Raw genomic sequence first — 19,664 nt, forward strand, 5'->3', positions numbered from 1 at the left:
GCGGGCCCCTTAATCTGCGAGCCAATAGCAGAACCAGCAGAATTGTTCACATGTTTGAATTTTTGCCTATCACGAAACGTATCCGCGAATTTTTTCTGTCTCTGTTTATAACCTCTTTAATCTCCCGTGTGTCCTTTGCCATTTTAAAAATTCGTATCTATGTCCGATACCCGATACTTTCATCAGCACCACTTGTTTCCCGAGAGTTTCCATGTACGTTCCCGGGGAAGGGTAGCGGTTCTATGTGTTTATGGTTCCATAAACCCATAATACAAAATAACTGTAGTTATAAACAAAATTATTTTCAATACGTCATAAACGTGTTAAAATAGCTTAAGGAGATATTATTAATTTTCAAATTTTCTAGTTCCCCATTTTACTGAGAAAGTTATTCCATAACCACCCCCAAAATCCCTCTGGTCTGACATTCCGCTTCTTTCTACCTTCCAAAAAACCGCCCCTCTCAAAATTATAAGCTGGGTCCGCACATTCCTTGCAACCGATCCACAGTTCAGTCTCAACACGAGCGCATCAAGTGCGGATATAATGCGGGCATGCGAATAATATTGCTGGTACCAAGCCGTCAGTCAGCAGGTGTAGTATTACGGCTGGGAACGGCGGGGCTGCAGATGACGTCAGAGCGGAGTGTCGGGCTGTCTACATTGTTCTTATGGGATCGAGACAACCTCTCTCTACTAACCTTGGGTACCAACGGCGTTAAAAACTTAGGTTATCGGGACGTCTCACTTTCTCAATCTGTTATACGAAACTCGAGTAAGGCGCATAAGAGAGCCATGCGTGTTGTTTATGAAGGTTATAGAGAATTAAGATAAGGTAGGTTTAGAATACGTTAGGTCCCACTTTCCAACCCAGTTAAACCGTAAAGACAAAATGGGAGAGATTTTAATAAACCTCAGCTCTATATATATATATATATATATATATATATATATATATATATATATATATATATATATACATGTTTAACTCGTGTCGATGAAGAACGTAACAAAATCGTAATCCTAGACGTGTCAGACAGTTATGGAATTTGTCATGATACATTTACCCACAACATCAGCCTGATGAATCAATTATGCAAATACTTTTTCAAACCTCCAACTCTTCCACACATACTACCACCGCCACCACTATTACCGAAGTCGCTGCCATCCATTACAACTACTCATAATCCATATCATACGATGGTTTACATGTAGTTCAAGACATAAAATTACCAGGACACATTAGTGTTGAGGATTAAGCACTAGCGCATATGCCTAGAGGCCTGAACAATTCGCGTCATTGTTTGTAGAGAGACTGGTCTGCATACCATTTATATATACCTATTAACTGCGTCCTCATTGGACAGTACGTAGTTTTTGCCCATCTCCCACCCCCCAAAAAAGAGACCAATAACAACATTACAAAATTCAAATAACCCATTCACATTCATCCGGCGGGAAAGTAATTATGACAGCATCCGATAGACAACAGACACCCACTTATTTGTGTACAACAGTGTGAAGTTCATATTGGTACCCGAAAATAAAGCTAATTTTCCAGGTCCCTACACATTTCACATCATGACCATTTGCTTCCAGCAATAATGTGCACTACATTATCGTAGGACCCTCGAACTGTGGGAAAACTTGTGTCTTGCTAAGTTTGTTGGAGGATCCTAATGGACTTAGGTTTGAAAATGTATACGTTTATTCGAAGTCTTTACGGATAAGCGGCGGGAGCCCTGGCCAGAAGGTAAGAGGTCGCCGCAGCGACATCTGAGACGTCACGAAACAGTAGAGGGATAGTTAGGGACGACAGAGCTTTCACCGCCTCCTCACGCCCCCCGCCCCCCAACCCTAGAGCCCAACCAATCACACTCCAGCGTTCAGTTCTGGTAGCGTGACCTCGGTTAATCTTCCCGGGAGCCCTCAAAGTGTTTAGAAGGGAAACGGGTTAATGAGGGGGGGGGGGGGGGGAGAGAGAGAGAGAGAGAGAGAGAGAGAGAGAAGCCGAGTCTTACCCGCCGTTAGTTCATTGGATTTAAATTACATTATGTTAACTAGGGCAATTTCTCCGAATACTTCACTTTATAAGCATTGTATGTTAAGTTTTGTTTCACACTATATCGCATGATATACACTAGATTGCATATATATATATATATATATATATATATATATATACATACACACATATATCTCAAACAGTTAGTTGTAATTTTAAAAAAATATATATATTTCAACTGATATTGTCGTGGCCACGCGCTATAAGTTAATTTTCTATGTTTCCACACCTGGCTAATGCATACAAATTACTTGTACAGGTTCATATTCTTAAACTTTCTTTTAAAAACTCTGCGCAATTAACAACAACCCGGAAACGGGAAATGGCGGTTGAGGAAGATTAAGGTAGTACAGACATTTACGCCACACTGATTTTGCAGTCTTAATGCTGGATGGGCGCGATGCGTATGACGCGAATATTTTTATAACCAATCACGTTCGACGAAACCGTGGCGTCGCGTCGGCGCGACATAACTGGTGGACACGACTGACTTCCGGCTTTAAAAAAATAAATTAATAAATTTCCATCGCGTCGCGGGCGCGACGTTACTGAAATGAACTTTAGTATTCGGTTTTCGAAATACGGTTAAACTAATGCGTTGATAATACTATTATAATTTGCTTATTAATTGATATATTTGAGAAATATATGTAATGTGTTCACGCACGATGGGTCTTATAATTAAATATTAGATATTAATTAAACATGTTTCTCGAAAACACGAAGATTAAAAAAAACCGCCAGTTTTGATGACTGCCCTATGTTTGCCACAGTTTGTAATGACGAGAAACATTTTATAGTTATTCGTGTCGCGCAGGTGAGAACCGCATGTTCAAAATAACGCGATATTTTTTTTCTGTCGCATCGCGTCCTACGCGTTGCGCCGTCGCGCTATTGTGATTCCAGGTACCCCGTGGCAGGTGAGGTCAAGACACAAGGCCATCAACAGATGAAAAATAGCCAAAGGCAAAATATATATATATATATTTTAAAACCCCTCCCCATGTACAAGTTACATCAGAAATAGTTTTGGCGTGGATAATTAGCGTGCGAATAGCCCCAATTGATGAACCGATATCTTGATCATTTTCAAATCTCGTGGTTCCTTCTGAAGCTCTACACACCGTATGTGTAACTCAAGATGTCGACGATGATGATGATAATGTAAGAAGTAGTGCGGCCCGGGGGGGGGGGGGGGGGGGGGGAAGGAGGTATATGGCCTACGGCATCTACGGATCTCAAGAGACAATGACTTTGACAATGGTCAGAACCATGATAGTTCCTCCGGTACAGATGGGATTGCGTAAGGTTCTGGGTTCCAGTGCCAACATGTGCATAGTCTTTACTTGCCCGCTGAGAAGTTTCAAAGCAAATTTAAAACCACACTTTGAGGGCTGCACGATTGAAGTCATCCTGTCCAGAAGAAGATTTCCGTCGCTAGCTGATTGATGTGAGTGATTACCGAACACTAATACAACTACGTTATGGCTATTCGCACGCTAATTATCCACGCCAATGAGTTTCTAATGTAACTGTTAACATTAATTAAGTAAAACGGGATTTTCCTGGGCTGTAGCCGATCGTTGTCGTAAAAACAACTTTCAAACTACGTCTCATAAAAAAAAAAACATAACACAGAAGGACAAAAAAAAAAATTTTAACGGAGCTGTTTAAAGTGATTTAGAACATTTTCAAACGAAGCTGATGAGTGCCGAATTAATAGCTTGAACTGTTTTCTGACCGGCACATCAGTTTGCAAATGTAATACTTTGCAGACAAAATTTTTTACTAACATTTCCAGCCAATGATAGTAAAAAAAAAATAACGGGAACAGACTTTTATGGACTAAATATTAAAGTATTTTATTTCCGAAATGATGGACTTATATTTTTGTTCATCCCAACTGGTTTGGACTTACAATTTAAGTAAATACAAGACAAGGTGAGTCTGAATACGACGGACAAACTTTGGCTGCAGGTTTAGCACGACGAATTCAGTTGAAAACATCTACGACTTACGATCTAAAGTGCTTTCCAAGTCTCGTATACGTCTTTGAAGTTGGAGCTGAACTACATAATTAATGGAAATAACAGAGAAAATAGCCTATTTATGATATAACTCTGAGCACCTGAATCATGTCTAATCGAATGACAACTACAGAGCAAATATTGTCACTGTCTTAAATTATAACATTGCATTAATAAGGGGTAATAACAGGTCACAAAAATAACTGAAACTAAAACTGTAAAATTCGTCAATAATTTAAACTCCTGGAATTTTAAAGCTTAAAAACATTATAAAGACGCTTCACAGGTATGCACGTATTCATCTCGCACTACATTGCGCATACTGTACCACGAATTTAATAAAAAACCGACACTTATAAAGAGATCAACGGTTTAAACTTCGATAAGATTAGTTCGTGAGCTTCAAACAGCCCGCTGAGTGGTTTATCTAACTTGTTTGCTTTCAAAATAAAGCCCGCCGGCGGGGATAACAATGCCGCATCACATAGAACGGCTACTTTTAGTACAAAAAGGTTACTTAAAAAAAATACTTACCATACACAAAAATTAGAAATATCAGGAGCAAGAATCTTGACATAATAAGATTGATGTCTCCCACCCCGTGTTCCATTTTCACGAACACATCCCCCTAGCTACCGCACGACACTCGCATATACAACGAACTGACAACTCCCGCCCTGTCACTTCGTCAGGTCGATTATCGACTCTCCGATCACAGCGCTATTATGTACGTGTGGAAAATTTACAAACTACGTGCAGGTACAGGTAAGTGACGGTGACTACGCAGTTAATACAAACTTATAGAATGAGTGCAAAATATTACAATAATAATATTACGCACTTACATTTATTTTATTTATTTTATAATGAGATAAATACATTAAAGTTTTTAAGGTCTTAAATATAAATATTTGCTCAAAATTCTCAGAATAAATTCTAATAAGGCATCACTTTTATTTTAAAATAAACACAAAAGGTGTTATAAGCAAATCTTCTGTGAAATCCAATGTGATTATATTTTTATTTTTAAAAAAACCTCAATTCATAATAATGCTTTTAACTATGTTCCCAACTTATCTTTATAATTATTTTAGTTTGGTGTTGAAGTGGTGTTTAGTTAAAGATGACGTGTTTTCTCTTTAGTGCTTAAACGATTTTGCAACAGTTTTTTATATTGATTCATTAAATATTTTTTGGCGTAATAAACTTTATACAAAGATGCAAAATGTAATAACAAAGAAATCAAATTTAATTAAATATACAAATATCTTATAATCTTTCATTGACTGAAACCACATTTGAATCTGTATATAATGGCGGAACCGATGATCAATCTCTACCATAAAAAAAATAGAGGAGAGAAAAATATAACAAACATAATTGACTGTTACATTTGTTTAATGAATAAAACTAACATTCACATACTGGAAAAGGTTAGATGGAATGTTTCTGAAATTTATTTCTCAATATGTTTTGCATCTGATTAATAATTTATATTTCAAAATTCAAAAGCTGTTGTATTATTTGCTATCAAACGCAGGGCTAATGTTTACATCTGATTTGGATAGATCTGATGGAAAAATGTAAACAAATATTCGCCTCTTGCTTATGGCGCTATCGCATCCTACGTTTTCGTTTCTCTATGGTTTCGATCATAACGAAGATCGATCACAGTCATTAGAAAAGAAATTCAAGTCCATTGTTAAAATACGTTACTTTCTTATGTTGGCTATACTGATTTATGTTTAGCTTCCTTATACGTCATAGTTTATGTAACCAGCTGTTGTTTATATATGTTACCGCCAAGTTTGGTTGTGTTTATTTTATAACATTTACTTCTGCGAAACATGTGTGATAGAATTGTCGTTTTAATAGATATGGACTGCTTTTATTGTCAAGTTGAAGAAAGGTTAAATCCTTCCTTGAAGGGAAAGCCATTGGCTGTTGTCCAATATAATCAGTGGAAAGGAGGAGGGTTAGTTATTTCCTATATTACAGTAACCAGTAACCATAATTACTGAATATTAAATTGAAAATTATTAGAATGGTTTAAACAGACAAATGACAGCAAGTTAAATAATTTTCCATAGATATTTACATGCTCTTAACTTGCTAAACCACAAGTTTTTTTTTCACATTTCAAGGTAGTTTTTACGTAGTTTACATAACCTAACCAACTTTTCACTTTATTTTTATTACATCAATGATTGCAAAATGAACCTTAGAAATTAAACTTTCACCTAACCTAGGGAATTAAATATCTCTCCTAACCATCTTGAACCTGCACTAATACTGTACCAATGTAAACAAAGTCATCAAAAAATATTCCGTTTTAGTGTATAAATGTGATATAAAATCTAAGTTAGTACATGTTGCAAAATTTTACAAAATCATATCACATATGTAAAATTATAGTTTTGTATAGTGTGTTGTAATGTTGGTTGATCAATTTTTTTTTTTCATTTTAGAATCATAGCAGTGAATTACGAGGCTCGTGAGTTTGGGGTCACCAGACATCTACGAGGTGACGAAGCGAAACAGAAGTGTCAAGATATTGTGCTGATACACGTTCCAGCCGTGAGAGGGAAGGCTGACCTGACAAAGTAATTAAAATAAGCTTTCTGTTGTTTGGTTACAGTGTGATTATTCACTTAAGGGGCCTCCCTAGATAGGGTTGATTTGTGTTAGTAAGACAAGATTATAAGTACAACCAGTAAGCAGGATGGATCCTAAAAAAAATCCATCATTCCCACCAACAAAAGGAAAGAATTTGAAGAGGTTTTGATCTCCCCCCCCCCCCCTCCTTCTTCCGAAATAAAATTGCTCATACACATCTGGTAAAATTTTTTTGACATAAGCCCATTTCATTTTTAATATGTGGTTTGAATTTGGATTTTTTTTTGTGTTAATGTTTTACGTTATGACGTGTGATTACATTAAATAAACGTCAGTATCATGGTCCATGGCCAATTGAAAAAGAGTGAGTTTTTTTTTTCCTTCCAGGTACAGAGATGCTGGGCGGGAAGTGGTGAATGTCCTCTGCCAGTTCAGCGACTGTGTCGAAAGGGCCAGCATCGATGAGGCGTATCTCGACATCACAAGCACGGTGGAGCAACGACTGAAAGATGGCGCCCACGTGACACCCTCCGAGCTCCAACACACGTTTGTGGTTGGCCTGTCAGATGCGGACAAAAACGAAGAAGGTACTCGTTTGATTGATTTTCTGTTCACGTATAGCTAGAGACAAGATTTCGTGGTTTTATCATCAGATCAGTTTCGTCTCTAAAACAGTAGAATTTGGTGTTATTGTTTTTATTTATATATACATTGTCTTTATTCATAAAAATAATGTATTATTCAACAAATATGAAACGAAATTATTTTCATAAGTTACGATTCGATGCTGAATGGTGTTAACTCTCATTTCGGTGTTACATGTTGAATAGACATGCTTTGCGGTGTTACTTTGGTTTTATAGCAATCCACCATATAATCTTTTCTGTACCTATAGCTGCGGCTGATGTATTCGGTGGTCGAACGGTTGAATCAATGGCCTTCCACTGAGGATATTTGGGTACGAGTCCCGTCAATGTCCGACCCGATTTTTTCCACAAGTAGGGAACGTGGCAGACATTGCAGTGAGTCGGTTGGTTTCCTCAAGGTTGAAGTGCTCCTGTTTCCCCCACCAATTTGTTTTGTTGCTGCTCCATTTGTATCCATCCTCCCTCTCTCCCTTCTCATCGTCTCTGATGACCTCCAATGTCAAAGAGACGTTTAGCATTCATTCATTAGTATCATTCGAAAGTACAATGTAAGTAAGTTTTGAAATCATTTAAGTTTTAATGTGTTTAACTATCAAGTTGTATTTATTTTACATAAATAGCTGTTAAAATATGTGTTGCATTTACGCCTTTAGACCAGTGATTCTCAAAGTGTGTGCCAGGGAGCACTGGATGCACATTGTGGTATTCCAGAGTAACACGTGTCCAGATATGATAATAAATATAGTTACTCTTTTATACACCATTTATTTACTATGTACTGTACCGCTCTTTTTGTCAGCACATCATTATGTTTAGTTTGAATGCTTGAAAAGGGTTTTGGTTCTCTATGGAGCTGTAGTAGAGTAGAACTTTGTAAACAAGTGTGAGTACTTGTAAAATAATTTTCTTTTCTATTTTTCGTATTTATTTATTTTCTGTGAAACTTTACTTCATAAAGTTTGAGAACCATGGCTTTAGAATAACTGCAAAAATACTTATAAGTATAATTTTTTTTTTAATTTTTAATTTTTTTTTTTAAAGAGAGTCGCAGCCAAAGTGTGGAGTCGTGGCTTGCAGAGATTCAGGAGCTGCAAGATTCCGTCCAGCTGAAGCTAGCGATCGGTGCAGCGCTTGTCGAAGAAATGAGAGCTGCTGTCAAAGCTCAGACTGGTTTTGAATGCTCTGCTGGGATAGCACACAATAAGGTTGATATAACTTTCACTACATCACTGTAAAGACATTCTGTGCTCTCTTATATACTGAAACTCACTTAGAGAGTGTTTCTTGTTTTGATACTTTATCCGTCTTGTAATTATAATTAAGACTTTATTAGAGTAAGTATACGTTTGTAAAATTAGATATTTGCTGTACTCATACATTTTTAACAATAGCAGTTTGTTAGTAAATTTATATTTTATTATGATTCTCATAATAAATTTAAAATGAAAAAAATATATACAGTGAAATTTAAAATAAAAAAAATATATACAGTGAAACTTCAATTAACCGTTACAATCCGGACAGGGCTGTGATGAATAACTGATTTGGCGGATAACAGAAATTTCTTAATGTATACGGTATATGTACAGTAGCATGATTACAATAGATGATAGGAAATAAAATCCTTTGATAGTTAGTAATACATAAATATGTATTTACGAAATTTAAATATAAACTTAAATACATTTAAGAGTATTAATGTACAGAAATGTATATTGTATGGTTATTGATAATCACACTTTTTTTTAGAAGATGAAGGGCGACAGAAACTGGCGGTTGAACAATTGATGGTTAATCAAAGTTTTACTGTAATACATGCTGGTATCTTTTAATGTTCACCAAACCAAATATTTTAACTAGAAATTTTCCTGAATTGCATTATTTTATGCCGTACTGTACAATCTACTTGTCGCAATCATTCCAAGGAAGTACTGTCCCTCCTATAGTTTCCGGCCGACTCCTCACCCATGTATCCTTGCATTATGTGCTATCCCATCAGTAACGACTTCATAAACAATATTTAAGGTCTCGCCTACCTGACCACACACAAGGCCGACGATCGAGCTGTTACAGATTTCCACAAACACCTTGCAAAGTAAAGAGCAATATTTATCCAGCAGTCACCTTGGGTGGGCATTCGGAGACCAGCGCCATCCCCAAAATGAACAGCAGCAGCAAAAAAGTAATTAAACTAGAGCGTTTAAATAAAACTTTGGTTTGTCATGTCGCATTGTTATACACGTGTTTGAAAACTGTTAAAGATATCCAAGTGGTGTCTGTTTACTAAAAGCATTTAATTTTACGCTTTACAGTAATACCCTGAACATACGCAGTAGGTGGAACCGACCGATAAACTTGTAAGTCGAATTTGCGTAAGTCAAAGGCACAATTTTGCATATAAATATGTACATACAAATTATGTTTAGTTGGGACCGGAAACTAAAGAAAATTTAGAAAAAAGTGTAAGAAAATCTTAGATAATAAAACAAATTACGTATATATTATGAATTGCAAAAATGAAAACTGATGTTATTTTTACGTAGAAGGCTCATAAAATCTTAAGAAAGCTGTTAAAGATTTTTTATTCTCATACAAAATTTCCTCCTTGTAAAACATGTATGGACATATCATAAGTTAAATAATAGTGTGGACGGAGTGGAGAATCGAGAGTCGCGAGATGTTAAAACAAAAGACTAATGAATCAACAAGATGATTTAATAAAAATCGGGTTCACGTAAGTTGAGGTATTTCTGAATTTTTAGGAGACTAAAAATGGCTAAAGTGAGTGTTTTCAGATTAATTTTAAGACGTATAATGCCTTCAAGGGACTTGCATTACACATTTTATTTAAATTCCCCACCATCTAATGTTATGGTTGATGCTCAAAGACTGCATGCTATTTCAGATCCTCGCTCGTAGGGGTGATACCACTCTAGAAGAACCAGCGAGCATCACTCTTACCATCCTGTCTCACTAACACAAATACACCCCTGACTATGTGGGCCCATTTTAAGCCCAACTTGCAAAAAAAAACTGTAATAATTAAACACATTTACTATGTATTGATTTTTTATTTTCAGATTCTGAGCAAGTTGGCTTGCGGTTTACACAAACCAAATCGGCAGACTGTGTTGCCGCAGAACGGGGTGAATATTTTGTATCAGACCTTGCCAATCAAGAAAATAAGAAGTCTCGGTGGAAAATTCGGGGATGTTGTCGTGGATCAGTTGGGCTGTACTGTCATGGCTGACCTCGCAAAGCTGTCTGAAAAACAGCTCCAGCAGAAGTTTGATGATAAAACCGGGTAAGAAAATTATTAATTAGTAGTTTTGAAGCATGAGTGGCTTAGGTTATAGGTGTAAATTTAAAATGTACCAGATAGATGTGTGTATCCATTTCAGAACTTGGCTTTACAACATAGCGCGAGGCATTGATAACGAACGAGTCACTCAGCGGCTTGTTGCTAAGTCCATCGGCTGCTGTAAAAAATTCCCTGGGAAACAAGCGCTAGGGAAGAAGGAGGATGTAAGTGTTGATACAATATGATTATCTGTAGATCTCAAATAATTCCTATAAGTCGCACAACTTGCTTGCAGCCACTTGATCATTTAGTAAACATCATTTTTCTGTTTTCAGATTGAGAAGTGGCTTTTTGAACTAGCCTCAGAGGTTTCGGATCGTTTGTTCAAGGATTTACAAGAGGTATGATTCTTGTGTGTGTGTAAGTGACTGCTATTTAGGATACGTACTGGTTAGAATGCTCTAGATTTCCATATAATAAGTGCTGTTAAATCATTAACTTTTTTGACGTGACGTCTAATAAATCTATAAACTCTGGCTACACGCACGAAAAAGTGTCCCACTACGTATGTCCCACTACGGATGTGTCCTGTTTGCTCATTGTACGCATGCGTGGCATCTCTCTTCCATTCGATTGGAACAACCATCGTTTTGACTTTTCAATCATATTTTCGTCGTTTGAATTATTAATATTAACAATCGTCCACTCGATTTTCAGTACAATCTGTATGGTTATTTAAAAGTAATGTTGAATATTCAAATACGTTTTGAACCAACAATGGTGTTTTACAATTACACATCATAATTCAAATTACACCCAGGATCTTTTGCACAATGTTTTAAAAAATATTGTAACACATTATAAATAAGTTTAGTGTATTTGGGATGTGTATTTGTTATAAAATTGTGTTATAAAAACGAAATAATATTATTCCCCTACCGTGAAGAAAATTTTTATAAATATGTATTAGTATATACCATCTTTAAACGATTAATTTTTTAAGTATGGCCTCGTGGCTGTGCGGTCAGCATCACTAACTTCCATTCCAAAGGTTGTCGGTTCGAACTCCGGCAACTGTGGATTTTTTGTTGTACTTGTTAAAATAAATACGGCGCACGCCACATTTCAAAAGTAATAAATATATTTGAATTAATGAATGCAAATAAAAGTAAATTTATTAATTAAATTGTACATTTCATTTCACTCCTTTGTATCCATACAAAATAGTGATAATTCAATAAAAATTATTCAATTTTATTCATAAAAGTATGCAGAGGTAGATTTTATCATACAAAAGATAGAAAAATTTAAAAAAATTTCTTCCTCAAATAATATAATATTTTTAATGCCTAAATGGTTTGGTTGCAAAAACCTATTACGGCTCAGTTTCAGACCGAATATGATATTTCCTTTTCTTCTGGATCAATCATTTCATCAATGTTTTGTTATGACGTCATGTTAAACTATCGTCCGTAAACCGTCTTTACAGACAACCAATTTTTGTTAAATAAATTTAGTTCATAACTGTTCCAGTAAATAATTAATATATTTACAAATTATTTTATTTATTAGGTTGGCATCTGATACTTATTACAACAGGTTTTGTTTCTATAATTACTACATTATAGTTCCGCTAATCCGGACTAGGTGGATCTGGACCCTGTCGGGATCACCAAAAGTCCGGATGAATTGGATTTTTTTTAAAATGCATGTAACGCAAGTGGTAGATAAGTCAAACTTTAAAAACCATAATTTGTTTTATATAAATACAACTTGTCCTACATCTTAGTTTTAGTTTTAATAATACTGTATCCATAGACCTAAGTTTTTAACTTACAAACTGATGAAGGATTAACAAAACAAAACATCTTTGTAATTTAAGTTTCAAATTTATTGGTTCAACAGTATATAATATTCTTTTATTTCTTAATCTCATCCAAATTAATCGAAAGTCCGGACAAGCAGGGTCTGGATAAGTGGGACTCTTCTGTATAAAAACATGGTAAAAGTTCTGTATCATGTATCCAGATTTATCCCTTATTCCTAATGGCATGATCCTGTATACATTGATCTTGTGATACATGATGCTTGCTGTTTTGATTTAGTATGTCAAAATATTCTGTATTGCTGTATTGAAGGTCAAAACAAATTCAGAAAAATAATAGTTTCCAGTCTTAAGACTTAAACAAAACATCTAGAATAACCAGATTAGGGGTTTGGTGGTACTGGGAGACATTACAAACATATTTAAAATCACATAAATAATTAAAATAAATTAAGAATTGCTGTTATAAAAATGAACAACAATATTACAATAAATAAAACAACTGGGAATGTGTCCAAAACTCACAACTTCATCTCCATCACTTTCCTGGGCAGCCTCTCTTTTCCCATTCTCTAGACATGGCCATTCCATCTCATTCCTGATCCTGTCTCACCTCATAACTGCCAACATACTACTCATAAATTTCATACCTACTGCTCTTATGTGCAGAATACATAGCTTTAACATAAACTAAGGTTGTATTTTGTTTTAGTAACTAAATTTTTCTTTTAAGTTATATTTAGAATGACATAGTGCATAATCTGAATTTTTAGTACCGATGGCATGGTCCTCACTGTTTTCTGTTTGCAGAACAAGCGTCGTGCAAGTCTTCTAACAGTTTCTTACAGCCAAGATGTAAATGGACAATCAGTATCATCAAGTCGCTCGGGGGTTCTTGCTTCTTACGAACCCCAGAAGATTGTTGAGGATGCAATGGATTTGATGAAGAAAAGTAACACGACTCCCACAACTCTTCACTGGCAAGTTCACTTTTTTTTTCTGTGGAAAACTTGAATTTTTCAGACAATTAGTTTTCGTTTAGCACACTAGTAAGGCCCTTGAAAAGTTATCTGTATGAAATCATTGTGCAAATCACATTACTTCATGAGAAGTTGTGTTGAAAAAGATGGTCAGGTTTCCAGATTCCTCCAAGATACTTCAAATATGCTTAGTTTTATCTTAAAAACAAGATGTTTGTAATGTTTACAGTGCAAGAAACCAAGCCTTATTATTAGAGACCTGCAAAATTTGCGGATTCATTCGGTGATAGGCAAGAATTCAAACACATATACCTCTTAGATAATTTTGCTATTGGCTTACTGTTCATATGGATGAATATGAACCAGTTATAAACCCTCAACCAAAGAACGATCGAATCACAGACAAACCATCTGAGACGACTTACAAGTCGGCAGCCAATGAACTTGCGTTATTTGCCCTAGTGTACAGGGGTATGTGCAGTCTATCGTGAAGGCCATCGAAACCGCGAATTTTGCAGGTCTCTACTTATTATGCACATTTTCCCTTAAACAAAAGTTTTATTAAAACAGTTATTACTATGTATGTATTTATTTGGGTTGTGAATATATGAATTACAAACCTACTCAAATTAGTCTTTTATAGCTATGTTGCATTTTTGTTTAAAAATATTTACATTCAATTCCACAAAAATAATTTCTGTACATACCTAATGGACCTAATGGTTGTGCTTGATAAAAAAAATAGTAATCAGTAAAGGAAAATATTCTCTTATCTTCATATCATGCATGCACCTCTGAGAAATTTTTATTTGTGTAGTTTTACATTGAATGGTTGTCCGTGAATGCATGTGATAATGTGTTGTGCCTACTTGTTGAACAGGGGCGGGCTTCAAGATCATTCCAGCCCAGGCCCTAGCACGACTCGTAATTGATGATGATGATTACCAATATGGTACCAGGTTTTCCTGAGCTCATTATAATCTCAAAGGTCCAATCTTTTTTAAGCTGTTGTGTGCATATTGCATAACTATGGATGTATTAAAACCATAGTATTTTTGCTGCTAAAATCTCTAGTATCACTAATTTAAAAAAAAGTGTGTTGGTGTATAATGGTCAGCTGACCCATCGCATAGTTATTATATCAGTGTATGTTTGTTAAGTTACTATTAAAGGTAGTAGTTACTAACCATACTCAATTTTTTTTCAGGAATCCTCCCCTCAAATACCTTGGTATCTCAGTTGGAAAATTTTCAACCTTAGTTCAAGCACCTAAAATTGACACTTTTTTCAAAAATGTAGAAAATAAAATTGATGCTGATGAAAGAACTAAGTTGAAGTGTAACGTAATATCTAACACAAGAAATGAATATTTTGGTAGTTGTGTAGAAAAAGAAAATAAGAATAATCAAGAAAGAATTGTTGGAATCACTAGAAACTCGGACAAAAGTCTAGGCAATGGTGATGGCAGCGACATCGTAGTGTTTGAAAACAAAAAAGTTAGCTACACAAACATGATAAACTCTGGTCTAGAAAGTGTGATTACGCATAAAGAAAAACAAACTGAAACTAATTCAGGTAATGAAAATACAATTGACGAACGATTCTCTAGCATTTCTGAAAGTAAGAAAAAAATTTTAGCAAAAGTGACAAGTGAATCGAAGAGTAGGTCATTCTTTTTAAATTATTTAAGAACCAAACAATTCCCACCATCAGAAGGAAAAAGCAATAATTCATCACTCGTAAAGTCCAAGATTGATGGTGGCAACAGCATTGTAGAATCTTCTGGCCTTCGCCACTCAAACACGTCCACGCGTTCTGAGGTGGCAACTGCCACAGTTATGGATAAAATGGCACTAGTGCAAGGCCCAAGTGTTAGCAAGGAAAGGGAAGTTGAACCGTGTATTATAAACGTGCACGAAATATTCCCAGATCTCAGCCAAGCGGACAGTGACGTAGTTGAACTCCTTCCTGTGCAGATGCGTGACCAGATCAAGGCAAGGAAGCTGGAGAAGCAACGAGAAAAGCCAAGCACAAGCAAGATTTTACGACCGAAATGTAGTAAAAACAACGTAGCAAGCTCTGGAGATTCAAGTACAGCCGAAAATGCTTGTGTGAACAATGTGAGCGTCACGGTCGATGTTCATCGTAATTTGTCGCTAGAAGACTCGTGTGCCTCTGACTCTGTTGATTCAAGCAAACAGACCAAAAGTAAAATCAGTACTACGAATTCCTGCCTCCTGTCATCTCTGCAAGAAGATGAAACCGTGAATTTAAATAAGCAGTTCTCAATCAAGAGGTTTTCACCTACTGAAAACCCTTTCACGAATGTTGATGATCATGAAAATAATTCTAGCGGTCACCCTGACAAAATTCAGTTTAGTTATGAAAATGTAAATGGTGATACAGTTTTTGATAGTGACACTGATTCAAACAGTTGTGGTGTCAACTTACCCCAGTTTGTTGGAGAAGGGAACGAAGTAAAGACTTCAAGTAAAATTTGTGGCTCTTCAAAAGAGGAAAGCATTTCATACTCCGATGACATTGGAGGCACTAGCATTGTGAGTACATTGAGAGAACTTTGTCCTGAATGCAATGAAATGGTTCCTTTAAAAGATTTCCCTGAGCATGTAGACTTTCACTTTGCTCAAAATCTACAAAAGGAACTTAACTTGGAACAAGTTCAGCGACCTGCAGTTAGCAAGAGTCCAGTAAAACGGTTATTAGGAACAAAGAAACGAGGTAGACCAGTAAAAAACCAAGGCAGTTCTAGTGCTGACAAAAAGATGAGAGTTATCACTACTTTCTTTGCACCTAGATAACTAAATATTTATTACAAAATTTTTAATTGTAATTGGTGTATAACTGAAAATGTTTATAATTTATTACAATGTTACTTGTAAAATTTTGTAATGCTGTACTAGTCAAAACTTTTTTATACATATTTTTATTTATAGTTATATTTCTGTATAATTATTCTAGGCTCTGCAATTTGTTGACAATGGTAGCGGGTATTTTAATATGCTAAGAGCTGATTTTACAATTTTTTTTATTTGTTATGTTACTTTTTATTTTGCACATTGGCTAGTTAATCTATTGATTTTATAACTTTTATTGTCGAGATAATATATACTTCTGTCCATTACAATATTTTAATTAATATAAAGGGATTTTAATTTTATGTCAAATTATTTTAACTAACTTTAATTTATGGGTGATTTTTACAATTGTCATTTAGTAAATTGTTGAGAGAAGATTTATTCCATGTTTTGGAAGCATGCCTGATTTTTATTTTAAGTTGATCAACACTCATAGGTAATTAATGAGTGCTTAAGCTCAAAGTTATGTTAAATTGGTTGAGCAATACAGTAATCATTTTTATCAAAAAATTTCTGGCTAATGCTTAAAGTTATTTGTGTTTCATAAAATTGTGTTTCGACAAAACATTCTCTGAAGAGATTAACTTAATTTTTTATCGGATCGTACATTATAAGAACTACAAATTATACTACATTGTACTTCAGTTGGCAAGCTTCATGGACCTTTCTCCACTCGTGCTTGGAAAGTGCTGAAGAAATCTTGTATTCCCGATCGGGTAACCAACACCGTATTACAACTTTTCAAAACTTTTCTACTTCTAAAAAATCAAGGTACTTACTGTCTTTTACTGTGTACAAATTGTGGCACGAGGTGGATGTAAACAATCTTGTGAAACCCCGAAGTTTAATTTTCCCACTCCTACGAGTGTGTACTCTGTAGAGTTCATGATGAAAAGAGGTTGCATTGTTCAAATACTTTTGTTCGTTAATGAAAACCAAACCATCGTTAATTTTTTTGTGAATATCAATTACAAACAAAAATTCATATTCATGGTTTTATCGATTATAAAAATTGTTTTACCCTTGTTCAATGCTTTATTGTTGTATAATTCTGTGTTCATATTAATAGATTAATTTTTTGTCTCCAAAAAATTCAGTTTTTGAATTACTGTGGTGCAGAGGCTCGTAAAAGTGTGACACAAATTGAACACACCTTTCTTCCTTTGATCACTTACCTTGCCCTCCCACCGCATTTCTTTAAATGCAAAAGGTGGGTATGTTGTTGAGACATGTTTTCTTTTGCATTGTTCAAAAGAGCTTCTCTGTTTGTGTTTGACATGTGCTTATATACTGTAAATGCCTGCAAGTAATTTAATGTTAGTTTTCATAATGTGTTGACCTTGGAATAGAATACCTTGGTGGTGGTCAAAACTTGGCTTCAAATTCTGCAGTAATCACAGAAAAATTAATACTACTGTGTAAATCCTTAAATATTCTCTTCTTCCTAAAAGCTGTTGCTGTTTGTTAAGCAATGAGATAATTTTTCAGCCGGGTGGAAAGCTTAACCATGTTGTTGGTGTGTCCTGCAGGAGGACTCTGGGAAGAACAGTGCTATTTTTCGTGCAATGTTGGAGGGAGTATTTCCATGAGCGAGCCAGGGCTTAAGTTATGCCTGTTGTCGTATGGCCTTTTAAGAAGGTTTAGGCCCCTTTGTGTTTCTCTTTCAGATATTAAGCCACACTTGCCAAACACCTTTTGTTTGATATTTTATGGCTCAACAAGGCATAGGCATAGCTTTGGGTTTTAATTTTTGTCAAAATTTTTAGTTACGTATAATAAACGACTTGTTTCCTCCGTGAAATAACAAGTAATTTTCTTTCAGTGGTTGCAGATGTTTGTAAATTTTAGGTTCTAATTGAGTTAAATATTGTTAACGCTCAGTCATGCCAAACATATGGATAAATAGCTCAAAATCTAAAAATATTGCAAAAGATGAAAAATCCAATATGATGGGCCTAATCCCCCTTAAGATATTTTCCAGCCTGCCACATGACATTATAAACATTGAATTGCACCTCTTAGGTGAATTTTTACATCAATTTGTATTCTAATTTATTATAATACCTAAGAAACCAATTTAGATTTCTGTAGCTCATGGTGGCATGTGTAATTTTAAAGGAGAATATTTGCAATAAATAAACCCATAGAAGTCTTACTTAGAATTATGGAATACCTACTACAGCAGACTACAATGACTTGAAAACTTTAAGGATTGTTATTTAAATGCTTTCTTAAAAATATTTAGCTAATTTTTTAGCATGCTTTCTATACTGTAAGACTGTAACCCAGGAAATAAAATCATTTTGTTTTATACATACCATTCAAGATATGCTGAGATCTTTTAACAGGTGCTGGTAACAACATTCCAACTTTGACAGTTGAATACTTTTTATAAAATTAAATTATAATTATGTTATCTTTAGCGAGTCCAGTGCTACATGTATGTGTGTTTATTTTGTGATTATGTCACATTATTCAACTGTGAATGTTTGAATGTTCCTTGCAACTCTAACAAAATATCTCACCTTATGTTGAACAGAATGTGCCAGTGTTCAGTGTACATGCTTTGATTATTGAGAGGAACATAATATTAGTGTTTCGTTTTCCATATGAATAAATATTTCAAAATATTCAGTTATAAATTGTGATTACAATTTATTTCATCCCTTTGTTGAGGTCAGTTAAAAACAGAGTGAGTAAATAAAGTGTAGATTAACTCTTTTTGTCATGATATTTGTAGGCTTTAGTTTTATATATGAACATTTTTTTTTTATTTATGTATTTGTGAAAATCGAATTTTAATAGTGAAATTATGTTTTATAGACCTGTAATAAGTCTCTGTTAATTTTCCATAGTTTTGTATAAAACAATCATTAATTTTATAAATGTATATAATTTGTGATATTTTTCCAATGCTTACAGTGAATGAGAATTTTAACAGAGTTGCCGTCACCCGCTACCTCCTATGATTTTTATGTGATTTTTGTTTGGGGTTCGAGATCTCAGGGAGGGTTCGGCCTTGTGGCTAGAGGTAGGGGTTAACGCAGTAGGGCCACTCGGGACGCCTGAAGAAGAACACAAAGTTTCTGGTGGATATTTGATGAATTTATTACGGCACAGCCCTATACATAGTGCTGCCCGTTCTGGCCGTAACGGTTGTCCCAAATCGACTAGTCACACGCGCAGCCCACTTTCTCAGTGGCGGCTCACGATTTTAATGTGCGTAAAGGACGTGCTTTTACACACGATGCGGCGGTTACAAAATAAACTCTAACATGACAAATTATACCTTGACGAACAAAACACTTCACTATTACACGATACT

At 35.2% G+C, this 19,664-nt stretch overlaps 2 protein-coding genes across 3 annotated transcripts in view; one reads left to right on the forward strand and one right to left on the reverse strand.

Moving 5' to 3' along the window:
* The window catches only part of LOC134533487 (inactive tyrosine-protein kinase 7-like), a 38,917-nt gene extending 34,159 nt beyond the window's left edge, over window positions 1–4,758 (reverse strand). Inside the window, exon 1 of the mRNA XM_063371014.1 lies at window positions 4,629–4,758. Coding sequence (XP_063227084.1) covers window positions 4,629–4,704 — 76 coding nt within the window. The 5' untranslated portion in view covers window positions 4,705–4,758. The remainder of the gene's footprint in view (window positions 1–4,628) is intronic.
* Window positions 4,759–5,825: 1,067 nt separating this feature from the next.
* Window positions 5,826–16,605, forward strand: LOC134533497 (DNA polymerase eta). Of its 2 annotated transcripts, XM_063371030.1 has the most exons (10): window positions 5,850–6,069; window positions 6,563–6,697; window positions 7,098–7,297; window positions 8,399–8,562; window positions 10,438–10,661; window positions 10,759–10,882; window positions 10,994–11,059; window positions 13,294–13,463; window positions 14,344–14,451; window positions 14,671–14,743. In XM_063371030.1, the coding sequence occupies exons 1-9, from the start codon at window positions 5,942–5,944 to the stop codon at window positions 14,393–14,395; spliced, it is 1,263 nt and encodes a 420-aa protein (XP_063227100.1). In that variant the 5' UTR covers window positions 5,850–5,941; the 3' UTR covers window positions 14,396–14,451; window positions 14,671–14,743. The 2 variants fall into 2 exon arrangements, with proteins under 2 accessions (XP_063227093.1, XP_063227100.1); XM_063371023.1 differs by lacking the exon at window positions 14,344–14,451 and having other exon boundaries at window positions 5,826–6,069; window positions 14,671–16,605.
* The last annotated feature ends 3,059 nt before the right edge of the window (window positions 16,606–19,664 follow it).

The sequence above is a fragment of the Bacillus rossius genome, chromosome 1 (genome assembly GCF_032445375.1).
Source record: "Bacillus rossius redtenbacheri isolate Brsri chromosome 1, Brsri_v3, whole genome shotgun sequence".
Classification (NCBI taxonomy): domain Eukaryota; kingdom Metazoa; phylum Arthropoda; class Insecta; order Phasmatodea; family Bacillidae; genus Bacillus; species Bacillus rossius.

What these genes read in the sequence shown, in the direction of transcription:
- LOC134533497 (XM_063371023.1), top strand. Translation starts at nt 5,942, where the DNA reads ATGTGTGATAGAATTGTCGTTTTAATAGATATGGACTGCTTTTATTGT. An exon ending in AAGTTTGATGATAAAACCGG is followed by an intron (nt 10,662 to 10,758) that starts GTAAGAAAATTA and finishes TATCCATTTCAG; the next exon opens with AACTTGGCTTTACAACATAG. An exon ending in TGTTCAAGGATTTACAAGAG is followed by an intron (nt 11,060 to 13,293) that starts GTATGATTCTTG and finishes TTCTGTTTGCAG; the next exon opens with AACAAGCGTCGTGCAAGTCT.